The 12,902-nt window shown below is 30.9% G+C and overlaps 1 protein-coding gene across 1 annotated transcript; it reads right to left on the bottom strand.

The window, feature by feature from the left end:
• Nucleotides 1-7,526: 7,526 nt before the first annotated feature.
• Nucleotides 7,527-12,558, bottom strand: LOC117168057. The gene is made up of 2 exons (XM_033353406.1): nt 12,101-12,558; nt 7,527-7,964 (listed from the first exon to the last, which is right to left on the bottom strand). Exons 1-2 carry the CDS (start codon nt 12,483-12,485, stop codon nt 7,627-7,629), a joined length of 723 nt encoding a protein of 240 aa, XP_033209297.1. The 5' UTR covers nt 12,486-12,558; the 3' UTR covers nt 7,527-7,626.
• Nucleotides 12,559-12,902: the final 344 nt, after the last annotated feature.

Raw genomic sequence — 12,902 nt, 5'->3', positions numbered from 1 at the left:
GAATATTCAAGTTTGTTTAACCTTTAACAAAGATTATCTTTTATGAAAGTCAGAATGACCATTTTTGTTAGGACAGGTATATACTCAAAGTTGTGATCCGCTGATCATGTTGGAGTCATAAAAATTCGACTGCAGAGATAAATTCATCTTTTTAAGACATTGAAACTCTTCGCCAAGAAGTGAATTGAAGTCTGGCTTCATATCAAAACTCAGACATGCTCAAGTCGATCTGGGGATATGTCAAAGTTTATTCAAGAATAGAAAATATTCCTTGATTCAGGACGTTTTTATTGAACTTTTCATATTTTTTTATTTTAATTTCTTGTATGAGAAAGCAAACATGTGCTAATTAATTATAATGAGGAAGCAAATCATTCATCATATAAACCCTATAAAAACTTAAATACAAATAAAGTGGAAGCACCCGAGATTGTCTTCCCAGCTAGTTTTAACTACAACACTGTAGTTGACTTTAACATAGTAATTTATCTCAGAGAGGCGGTAAATGTTGGTAACAAGAACCTGCAGTTAGAATGCAGCCTGTTCGTACTGATTTAGTGTAAATTTTACCATATTTAATTCAAACATAACTAATTGTTAAATCAATTTTAATTAATTTAGTCAATTTTTAATAATTTTGACATAGAATTTGAGCCTCAAATCCAGAGTGTGTAGTTAATACATATTAAGATGACACTACTTGAAAGTTTCCAAAGATAAGTGTTTAATGGTTGTGAACATTTTCCATAGGTCTAGAATACGAATTTAAATGGCCGATACATAAAATCCATTTACTTACATAATTAATGTTTTAACGACACCTTTTATGAAGTAAGTACCTCAAGAGAAGCATAGAAATACTCCTTATGGGGATGATTATGCAAGTTTATAACAAGTGAATTAATATCTAGGCATTAATTGCACGCTGTTTGCGCACATATTTACGTAACTGACGCTCAATGTTTATAGCACCAAGTATAATGACTGGTGGACTGCGCACACTTTGCATTTTCATAACGAGTATTTTTTGTTTACTTAATATTGTACACATGCTTATCTTTTTTCTTATGTATTATTATTATTATTATTATTAAAATGATATAAAAGTTTATTCAATCTGACTATTTTTTAAATTGTAATTTGAACGTCACTGTAATGTTCCACGACATATTTTTGCTGAAGTGCTGTTTGCGTATACAAAGATCTTAATGTGATTATAACATATCACCTGTTGCATTTTTTAAAGAGAAAAGATGTAAGTTGTAGAGAGAAATGTTTGCACACGTTTGTGTAGTTCTTTTCAAAGGCATACATTTTTAAAGACTTTTTTTCGTTTATCACTTAGTTTGATTGGAAAATGAAAATTTAATTTTTTTGAAAGCATTATCACGCATAAAACAAAAACGATTCTTCTTATCAAACAATAATTTGACGTAAATTTGTACCTATTTCTGCGATAAAGGATTTTTTTACTTTAATTTTTTTTCGCATTTTGCATAGTTTGTCTGGTAACTTGGCATTTTAATTTTTCAAAAAGCTTCTCTGCTTATCGGACCTGAAAAAAGTTTTCGAATAGGGACTCAAAACATGAATATTTAATGAAAACCGACGAAGTCAAATTTTACATAAACCGAATACCTTCCCATTAGGATGGGAATGTAAGAATAAGTTAGAATATGATTTCTACAAGAAAAAGTTTTCAAAAATAAAAAACTCATGTTTAAAATGAAAAGAGGAAAACATTTTTACAAATTTTAATAAACATTTTTCTAAATACTATAAGTACACTGATAAACTTTGTACTGGAAAAATGATTAAATTAGGTTACAATCGAGAGACCAAGGCGATAATTCGTATATTTTAATACAATAATCGTAAGCCATGCTATTTTTATGTGAAAGTTTCCTATTGATAATACGAAGCCTTAGTATTTTTTATAGTAAAATCCTAGACAGCATAAATTAGTAGAGACATAATTAAATTTTGTAAAAAGAGTAGAAGTAATAAGTACCTAAAATAACATAAAAGATTAAAGTTGTGAAAGGAATTACTATTGTCGGTAGGAATATGAATTATACTATGACACTTTCTATTTTTTATATTATGGAGTAAGACAAATCCGGAAGATCGATCTCGAAGTAAGTGACTTAGTAATCGAGCCTAGCGTTGGACCGAGTGCAGCCCAGCGTAAACAATCTCAGCCGACCAACTTATTATTTATTTACTTATTATTACAATAAATTATGATAATTCGAAAAGTTACAATTGAAAAACAAATTTTCCATAAATATCAATAAATTATTATTAAACCTCGATATTCGGATATTTGATTACGTTAAGATATGGTGCTTAGAATCTGAAAAATGCCATCACTGTGAACAATTAATGAATAATTTAATAAAAATCAATTTGAGTGCTAGCATTTACTTCATAAGGGCGACAAATCTGTGGATCTCATTATCTAGTTTAGCAGAATGGAATATTGCCGTGCTGCCGCGTTGGAAACCCGTGTTCGATTCCCACCAGCTTTTTATTTTAATCACATTACAATCTTCTGTAGATATTAATGCAAGAGATTTAGAATTTTCTTCTACCCAAATTAGTAAGTGGCTATAATAATACATTGCATGGTGGTTTACTACAGAGCTGTGTAAATAGTTCAAACCTTCTTTGAAATAAATGTAACATTTAAAAATTTTATTTCAATGAAGAATTTAGTTCAACACTGAATTGATTTTTTTTCAATAAGCTGTAAGAAAAATGCAATTGTGATAAAAACAACATTAACCTGTTCAAACTGTCAGTTCTGACTTGAGACGCAAATTAAAAATATTTTTAAAAACATTTTTGAAAGCTATCTTAAAATTTTACTCGAATTCCGAAGAATAAGTATATACCTGTAAGAGATTGTTAATTCTATTGAAAATTTCGTAGAGTATACAATAGAAAGTAGACACGTTCATCATAACTTTCAAATTTAAATGTAAATTATACAAATAAAAATCTTATTTGATTATAAATTATTACACAAGATTATCTTAGTAGATGATTGTGATTCCGGTATTAATTAATTAACATGAATTTTGAAAAATAAATGTGAAAGAAACTAGTATTTTGTTTGAAATTTAGTAGTATCTAAATATTTCAAACGACAAAGAAAATATAATAGGATGCTCAAGTAAGAATCATTATATTTTGAGTCTATGAAATTACAGTACAATTTTTCAAGCCAATTCCGCAAGACTGTTTAAGAAGCATGCATTTGTCAACATTCTATTATGTCTTTATAATAAACACGATATCTACTATTTCAAATATCTTTTTGCTTGATAAAAATATCACAATTTAAAAATTAGATAAAGCTATAAACAGATTTTTAAAGTTGTTAAGTAAAAAAAAAAATCAACGATATTTGAGGCGTTCTGTTCAAAAATGTAACCAAACATCCAAGCTTGTAAAGCGAAATTAAATTCAAATACAAAAAATGAGATTATCTTAAAGGTATAGAATAGAGTATCTAAATGATGAATATTCTTGAGAAGTTTCTCATGAAAAATTCGATCTTCATCGAGCGTTCTCCATGAAGATGAAGAAGCTACTGTCGTACAAAGCTTTATATCGAACGGTTAAAACCAGTCCCCACTTATCGGCACCTGTAGATCTCTCCAGTCACAACCGATGCCGTTACTTTTCCTCCCACCAGCCAGAATCCGAGTCTGTTGGATTGTGGAAGGGAAGTTGAGAAAGAACCAATAGCACCAGAGTCCGACACTCAGGCAGTGACCTACTAACCTTGATCGGAAAGGCCGAACGGTAGGAGAACGAAGGCCAATGGCAGTCGCGGTTACTACCCTCTCTATTCGACACACTGACCTGTTTTCTACCTTCCCTGCTACCGCAATCGCCCCACCAACTCCAAACCACCTGCTTCCACTTAGCAACCTACTCGCTCTCTATCTTTCCAACTTTCCTTCTTCCTTCTTTTTTCTCCTAACAATTTCCCTCTACGTCCTTTTACCATACGTGACCCTCTTCCTACGTCTTTCGCCGAATCCATTACCTACGACCGAACATGTGGGTCATCGGCCTCGGAGTCGGTTTCATGTGTGAGACGTATACTGTATAGCTACTATTTTGAGGATCACGTTTCTCATGAATTTAAAAAGCTGATCGAAATAAAGTTAATGCAATTCATACAAAACCCATCATTATAAACCAAGTACCATTATTAGGTACTTGGTACCGTGACTAAGGATCCATTTTTTTGACAGGAATATTGTAGGGTTGGCATTGAAAGACGATCCTAGGATTATAATAAACAGAAACATCAGGAGTCTTATCGTTCCAATATTAGACGCTAAAAAATAATTCGGGGTAATAATTTCCTTCGACATTTCTGAACTTCTTTGACGCTATAGTTATGTTTAAAAAATTTGCGAATGGTCGAGTGTCCTTTAGCCGATTTTCAAGAGAAAGCTAAGAGATAATATTTTATGAAAATGGTTGTACTCAGTCATAGAGATTTGGCTTGAATTGAATTATGCGCACAGAATTAACGTTTAAATAATTAATTTCAAAGGCAAATCAGCTTAGTTAAAAGAATCACATAAGTCGCAGGGCGATTGGCGCCAATTTGAAAGAAAAAATGAAAATTTATTAGACAAGAAAATTAAAAATCAAAATTCAGATTCAAATTCCTTTTTCACCTCTAATGACCAAACTTTTAGAGATAAAAAAAATCTCTATGTACAATTCGAATAAATTTGGAAAAGCACACGTCGAAATAGCTTCTAGTCAAAAAGTAAATAAATGAATAGGAAAGAAAAAGTGGGCGACTTCCAAAATCTTCCCTTCTTTTTTCATTTCGTTTTTTGATTTCTATCGCTTTTAACCTTAAGGAAAAATCGATACACAAATTAGAACGATTCGGAATTCATTAAATACGCTTTTCAAGGAAATAAGAATAAAAGATTTAAAGAGATTTGTAACATTTAAAAATCCTTTAAAAATCAAAAATGTTCTTCTAATTTGTCCTAATCTGTCATTTATATTCCCTTGCAGGAACATTCAATAAATACCTGAACAATTGTAAATTTTGTAAATATTTCTTGTTTAAAGATTTAAGAAGATAGCAATAGAGAAAAAAATGCTTTTAAAAGATTTCAAAATAAGTGTTGAAAGATAAAAAAATTTAGTTTCTTCAAAATTTCTCCTTTCTCTTGCCTCACAATGCTCAGACATGTTTCAAAAAATTAAAGTGCATAGAATTGACTGAAAGCGTAAAGAATTCGATCATTACATCTTTGATAGTTTAGGAAATATAGCAATCAAAACTTATTTTCTATCTAAAATTTGACTATTCAAGCTTTGATTTTAGTTTTTCTATACATTGCTATACTATAATAAGTTTCGACAGCTATACCCCACTATTGGAGGTATAATGTTAGATTTTGTTCAATTCTACAGGGCATTTTATATACTTTTATTCTCATTCAACATATCTAAGCATTAAGATGTACAAATAAAGAGGAATTTAAAAAAAAAACTGAATTTTTTCGACTTTTTTGACCTAATTTTAAACATTTTAAAGGTGATTGGTTATCATAAGATTCATACTGTATAAACCTTTTTATGTGCTAAAATAAAAGTATGCTCATTAATCACAACTTCAGTTTTTTTTTGTTTTTTCATAGAACAATGTTTAATATCATCCTCCTCCAAAAAAAATATAATTAAGTTTTTTTTTAAACGCATCTAACGATTTTTTTTCCTTTAGGTCTACAAATGATCGTGAACTATTAACGTTATTACAGAAAAGATAAAATCGGGAGGTGCAAGCGGTTTTGGTCTGAGTTCCATCAAAGCGCACCGCACTTGTTACAATTTGGTTGTTTGATTCTAGGAGTTATAATATTTAAACTTCTGAGACTTTTATGAAGAAGTGTGCACTTAAAGAATTCACCACTCCTTTGTAATTATATTTTTATATGAACAAGTTGGCTTATGCCGGGGATCGAAAAATACGAAACATTTTATTTTATTTTTGAATTTTCATGCCAACTGAAAAATGTTCAATTTACTTCCCTTAGTTTCGAAAACTGTTGAAAATTTTTTTACATCTTTTAGAATGCCGATAATGTATGGTTAAAAAAATGTTTTAACCTCTTACAAAAATTCGGGTTCAAATTTCTGGTTCAAGAAACGAACTATTGTTCGTTATTTATTGTTTTAAAAAATGACAAAATCACATCACCTGGCTTATTTAATACAACATCTTAACAGATTGCGTAATTAAAATAAAACAGTTTATTATATTTTTTGTTCAGAATTGAGTAGAATTGTAAAGAATGATTCAAGGAAGAATTATTTGTGTGAATAAGATTAAGTTAAACTAAAAATTATTATTTAAGAAATATAATAACGTATAATTAGCAATCTAAAAAACAGAAGCATTTGTACAAAAGTAAGTAGTAAATAATACAACCATATGAAGCCATAGGTATGAGGACTGGAACCCCAGACAGTTTGTATGTACATAATTGACAAATCAGTGATATCCCGAGTAAAAATGCTTTGACTTGAGTTCGAACTGAATTGCCCCCAATCAAGACATGCTGAACTCAAAAAGTTCGACTTGAGAATGTCTTAGTTTTGAGACGGAGCCAGACTTCAATTTATGTCTTGGAGACAAGTTCCTATGTCTCCAAAACATACGATTATCTCTTGAGTCGAATTTTTATGACTCTAATACGAGCGGTTTATCACTTCGAGTGTATACCTGTTCTACTATAAAGGGTCATTCTGACAGTCATAAAAGCTAATCTTTGTTAATGATTATCAATCTCAATATATATATTCAATCAACTTATTTACGGATTATCATTTATATTATACTTGTTTGGCGTTAATACCGAAAATGTTGTTTGTTTTTACGTGATTCTAACGGCTTAGGAGATCCTTTTATAAAGTTACAATTTTTATTTTTTTAAAGAAAATTTTTAGGGGATATACTCGTTCAGACCCACAGATTCTAAATTTTTAAATTAAAAATAACTAATTTGATTATTACAAATTTTTCATTCATTAATTTTAATCTCATTTATGAACCAAAAAAGGCTTGACCATCTCAGTCAAGATAAGGCTCGTCTTGAGACAAGTAAACGTCGTCTTAGCCAATACAAGGCTCGACATGAGAGAAGTAAACGTCATTTTACCTGTCGTGGCTATAAAAGTAAGACGAAGGACTATGTCTCGTCTCAGTTTTGAGACGCAGATAGACATCAATGTCTTGGAGACGAACTAAGACATAACTAAGTCGAACTCAAATCGAAGAATTTTTACTCTGGAGAGTCCACGAGATCGCCTTGTAATTAAATAATTTAATAATTTAGTACAAATTTTGGAATTTTACGAAAAAGTATTTTGAATTAAGTAATATGTATTGCGCTGTTTTTCAAAAAAAAATCTGTATTTGACAACTACTTATAACTAATAAAGATATGTGCAAGTAATCAATAACAAATGGATTTATCAAAAAAGAATAATAATTTATTAAATGGCATATCAGGGAATAAATAGTTGCGATCGAATGATTGAATAAAGTTATCATAAATATTAGCCTCCCTTTTAGGGAATTTCCTGGTAAGGATACTGATCGATGGGATAATCAGGTGACCAGCCTCTGTACGGTTGGTTGATCTCTTCCTGTGATCTATGCCAGTGATCATGGTGGATGTCATGTGGCTTCACAATTCCGTAACTGACCCTTGCAGATAGAGGAGGTGGTGGAGTGAGAAGTGCTTTCAAAGCAACTGCGCCTGATAACAAAAGGGCCATTAGCCCGGCACCCAGGCCTTTGATACCAATAAGTCCAATTATTGTAATTACTATAGGTAAAACGATAAGGGCCTTCAGCTTCAGAGCCAGGAGAAGTGGCAGGATGATCCTCTTCAGCTTTGTCCTCGCTGAAACAAAAAAAAAAACACAAAAAATGAAAAAAAAGAAATTATTACTTACTAAACTGAAAGAACTTTCAATGACGAAGAAATCTGCAAAAGAAAAATATAAAATAAACTGTATGAGCTTAAACATGTAGGGTCGATTTCTTCACCTCTGGGCAAAGAGAATAAATTTCGGCAGAAAGTGAGACAATTGCACCCAAAGGAAGCGATTATTTCTTGACTTTCTTCGCGGAGAAAGTGAAGATTCCGAAGAGTGATTATCTCTAGTTTTTCTCAGAAGCTTTAAATTAGTATTCGTGTCAGTGTTTGATGGTAAGGTACATCCGGGGCAAACTAGCGATAGAGAAATAGCCTTTGTGTGTGAGGAATGGCTTGATTTACGTTTGAGATTTTGGAAGTGTTTTAGAGGGAAATAGGAGAAAAGGAGTCGTGAGGGACTGGAGGAGAGGAGAATGTGCCACATTAAAAAAAGTATTAGGTTCGCGCATATCCTCGAGCCAACTTTCTTCGAATGTCGGCACTCTCTTTCAAGGTCCCTTCCCCGATCTTTCCTCGTGCCTCCGATGTCCCAGATACCAAAAATCCTCCTTCGTCCCTACTGAGGTGATGACCTCCTTTGAGAAACTTTACCCTTCTACAGCCTCCGACCAGATTACGGATCTAAGGAAGTGGCACAAGATTACGGCTTTTTGCTCCCAAAACTTTCGGTTTGTAATACGAAACGATCGATCCCCTGAAAAGCAGATGTCTCGCGACCCTGTATTGGTTGCAGGTGCAGAAGATTCTTCTGGAGAGTATTTGTAGATTAGGCTCACAATAAAGTATGTCTAAGATTGACAAAAACGACGTGTTTTGGAGTGTGAGGCAAATTTTTGAATTTGAAGAAGTAAAAAGTGAGAAGTCGAACGAATGATTTCGAATGAGGAGGTTTCGACCAATACGAAAGTGGAATACTGTTTGGCCTGGTTTTAAACCTATGGAATTCTTGATGGTAGACCTACTTGCTTTTGATTGGCGAAGGATTGGAAAGGCACGTCGGTATAAGATTATGCCACGCGGGCATCGACTTCATTCCATGCTGGGGCATCGAGTAAGGCCAAGGATACAATGCTTGCTCACTTTGGAACGCAGCTTCAACATATGCGATTCTAAACTTCCGGATAATTTATAAAATGAATTTACAAGTCTTAAAACCTTTTCTTTATATATATTTTCAAATTTATTATTATTAAAATATTTTTACGTACTTTTTTATACATTTGTAACATTTAGGTAAACATTCTAATAATTAAAAAGGTAACTGAATAGTCTAAGAGAAAAGATTACCTCAACTTTGCTTCGAATGATATTTTTTTTATACAAACGATTTTCGTTTTAGAGAATATATTTTATTTGTTTCGGCAGTAGTATAAGAAAAAGTTAAACAAATTAATAAAATATTATTATACCAAGAGTTTTGTATTCTTATTCATATTATTTGCATACACATTTTTCTACTGTTTGAATTTCAGTAAATTTCATTAAGAAAATTAAATTATCCGCAATGCCATCTCATTCGTTTAAGTCAAGAGAATATTGTTTAAAACAAGAAGGAATATTTTTATATTATTCTCAAGTAAAAATAAAAACTAGTTTGAAAGTAAATATCAATAAACCAGGAATTCATTATAAAATTTTTTATTTGAAATTTTTAGTTTAGCTGATATTCGAAATTTATCTGGCTATAAATATTGAATTGATTATAGCAAATTCTGCAGATCTGACTTTGAAAACGGGTGTGAAAAATAAGAATATACTTTTCTCGTCAAAAGTTATGCATTATTCCAGCAGTGTCCGTGGGTCCGCGCGGAATGGTTTAAGGGAGTGCACAGGTAAAATTTAGGTTTTTTTTGTTGCATCTTATCATGCCATAATATTTTACAAGTTTTTTGAGCCAAGTCCCTTACATTTAGAAATCTTAAAACTTACGGAAAATACATCTAAATTTAAATTTTATCCATTGATGAGATTATAAACTTCCTAAAGCTTTGGACCGCCATTTTCTTGTATTTCGTTTGCTCTCTAACGGTAGCCACGATAACTGACGAACGAATTCTTTGACTTTAAACTCACAAAGAATATAGCATTAACTAGCGACCAGATTTCTAAACAATTTTTTCCGATTCTACAAAGCAAAAACCGAATCACTTTTTAATCAATTTTTACGTTCTCTAAAAAATGTATGCGCCATTTCTACAACTTTCAATTTTTTATCGGATTTTACCAACCAAACCATCTTAGACCATGTGACACGTCATACGGTTTCTACTATACCGACATATAATTTGCAACAATTTACGCCTACATGAATTGAGATATCGAGTTTTCCATTTATGAAATCAAATAAAATGTACTAAGGAAACTTTATTTAGGGCTAAGTTCTTGGAATTGCAGAAAAAGATGTTAAGAAATTGTTGTAATTCTAAAATTTTTAGTTTAAAAAAAATTTCTTTAGTGACTTTTGCTTAATTTCCTAAATGGAAAACTCCACATCTCAATTCGAGTGGACGAAAATCGTTGCGACAACAATTTTGGTATAGTAGAAATCGTACGCCGTTACACCGTGTTCTTAAGGCTTCTCCTAGATCACCAAAGTTAAGTGGCGCTTTGCTTATTGAACTAATACTAACATTATGTTTTATGAAATCAACAAAAATAACTAATGTGCAGGATTATTGGAATTAAAATCAAAATAATTTTTATTTAGGAAATAAACCCTGGTCTAAATTATTTGTCCCTCTTTTATAACAAAATAGTTTTGGAATGATTTATTATTATTTTTTAAATAAAAATTTTTTATTTTTTAAAATAATTTTAAAATAAATTAAAAATTTTTTTTTTTAAATAAAAATTAAATAAAAAATTTTTATTTAGGAAAAGGAACCCTGATCTAAATTATTTGTCCCTCTTTTATAACAAAATAGTTTTGGAATGATTTATTATTATTTTTTAAATAAAAAGATATTTGAGTATATTCTATATTGAAAAGAATAATTTGAAGAATAATTAGATCTGCAATCACAGTGATAACTGTAATATTATAATGCAAATATTTAAGCACGTAAAATTTAATTCGCAATTGTTTTATAATTTCATACTTTTATTTTAAATAAGTAATAAATTTCTAAATGTAATTTTCTAAAACACTACTCAAAGACTAACTTATAACATATGTTAATATCTGCAAGTAATGCATAACTATTAAATTAATCTTCGGTGCATTTATTAACCTAATTATTTATAATACATAGTAATAGCTTAATTAGTTCGGGATGACCAAATTCATAATTATTTCACGCATTCGATTCCACTACTAAAATATACCTTTGTAATGCTTCGAGGGTCTAATTACTGTTGCCCTACTAATTTACTTCATCGATATAGATGCATAATGTATGAAAAACATTTGTATGCCATTAAAGAACGTAATAAGAAACTTATCAAAAACTTATTTACTTGCAATTATTATTATTATAATTTATATTCAAATAAAAATTTCACTAATTATACAAATTTATTCTACGTAGAAAACCAAATCATTTGTAGAGTACGTCTGTCTGGCATTAATGGATGTATCTACTTAAAATTGGTCTCTATCGGAAAATGCTGCGAAAGCAAAATCTCAATTATTATTTTAGTTAAAAGGAGCTCTATTGTTTTTTACTCCTGAGATTCGATAAAAATAATAATATATTTTGCTTTCGGAATATTTTCTAACAGACATTTTCAGTCGGTATATCCATAGATGGCAATCAAAATGATTTGTTAAAATTTTTATAATTTTAGAAATGTATGCATATGATATGAAACATTTTTTTTTCATGCAGCTTCAGTATAGGTCTGGTAAAAAGACTAGTCATAATTAGACGTGCAATGCTTTCCTTACAGAAGCTACTTTATAGTAGACTAATACGAAAAGATTCAATTAATTTTAATTTCAATAAACTCTTATACAATGAAGAAAAAGTATTTAATGAAGAAGATCGCATAAAATATGATCAGTATCATTATTAAATAAAAACATTTTGAACTCTTTCCTAAATCATACAATCAACAGCTGATTAAATTTAATAAGTTATATTATTTGCAATATTACATACCTTCTGATGCACCATGAGTAAGTCCTCTAAGTTCAAATTCAATATTACTCTTTCCAAGTGCTCTTCCAAAGAAATCAGCAGGTGATCCGTCATTCGGGAGTTTAATTTGGATTTTTCTGCTTCTGAGAAATTCGTCAATCCTTCTCACTAGTGGGTCTTTTTCAGCATGCACTTCTGCAAGATCTTCAGCTTCCACCGCGACTTTTTCTAGACAAATCATATTTCCGTAAATTTCAATAGACTCTTGCTGATTAAGGTGATCCATTTCCTCTGTCAGATTCGACACAATTTGTTCCAAATTTTTTGGGTGATCCTGAATTTTCGTTGGGTTCGCCATTGCCATCGTAACCAAAAACAAAAATATAACCAGGTCCTTTGATTGCATTTTCTTTATACTTTACGGAAAAAAGTAATCCAATTAAAAAGACTGGTATTCACTGATTTCAAATCTAGAATTTTAAATTGAAGAATCGTCACCTGATACCGACAAATAGCGAACAAATTTCGACTGTTTAGCCCCCAGGTAAATTTTCTTATATATTGACTTGACAGAAGATATGGTGGGGTACTTGTGAACCATTTGGCAAGCTTTGTGTTGGGCATCAACGTTGGGAATTTTAATGCCACCTATCGAACGCAATGCATTACAATCGTGATGTCTTATCGGATCTATGACGATTTTCCTTTTAGCAGGATTACTTTCGACACCTCAATCATCCGAAATTTCTATGTGAGTTTTTTTTATAAAAAATATTTTTCTGATCTATCTTCGAACAGGGTAATTCCGAAAATGCGGGGGAAA

The sequence above is a fragment of the Belonocnema kinseyi genome, chromosome 2 (assembly GCF_010883055.1).
Source record: "Belonocnema kinseyi isolate 2016_QV_RU_SX_M_011 chromosome 2, B_treatae_v1, whole genome shotgun sequence".
In the NCBI taxonomy this organism is placed as follows: domain Eukaryota; kingdom Metazoa; phylum Arthropoda; class Insecta; order Hymenoptera; family Cynipidae; genus Belonocnema; species Belonocnema kinseyi.
The sequence above is the reverse complement of the archived record's forward strand: the minus strand, read 5'-3'. Positions and strand labels throughout refer to the sequence as shown.

Bases quoted from the DNA above. Each gene is read 5' to 3' on its own strand.
- LOC117168057 (XM_033353406.1), bottom strand. From the start codon at position 12,485: ATGCAATCAAAGGACCTGGTTATATTTTTGTTTTTGGTTACGATGGCA. The intron at 7,965-12,100 runs GTATGTAATATT...TTTTTGTTTCAG, and splicing joins TACTCATGGTGCATCAGAAG to CGAGGACAAAGCTGAAGAGG.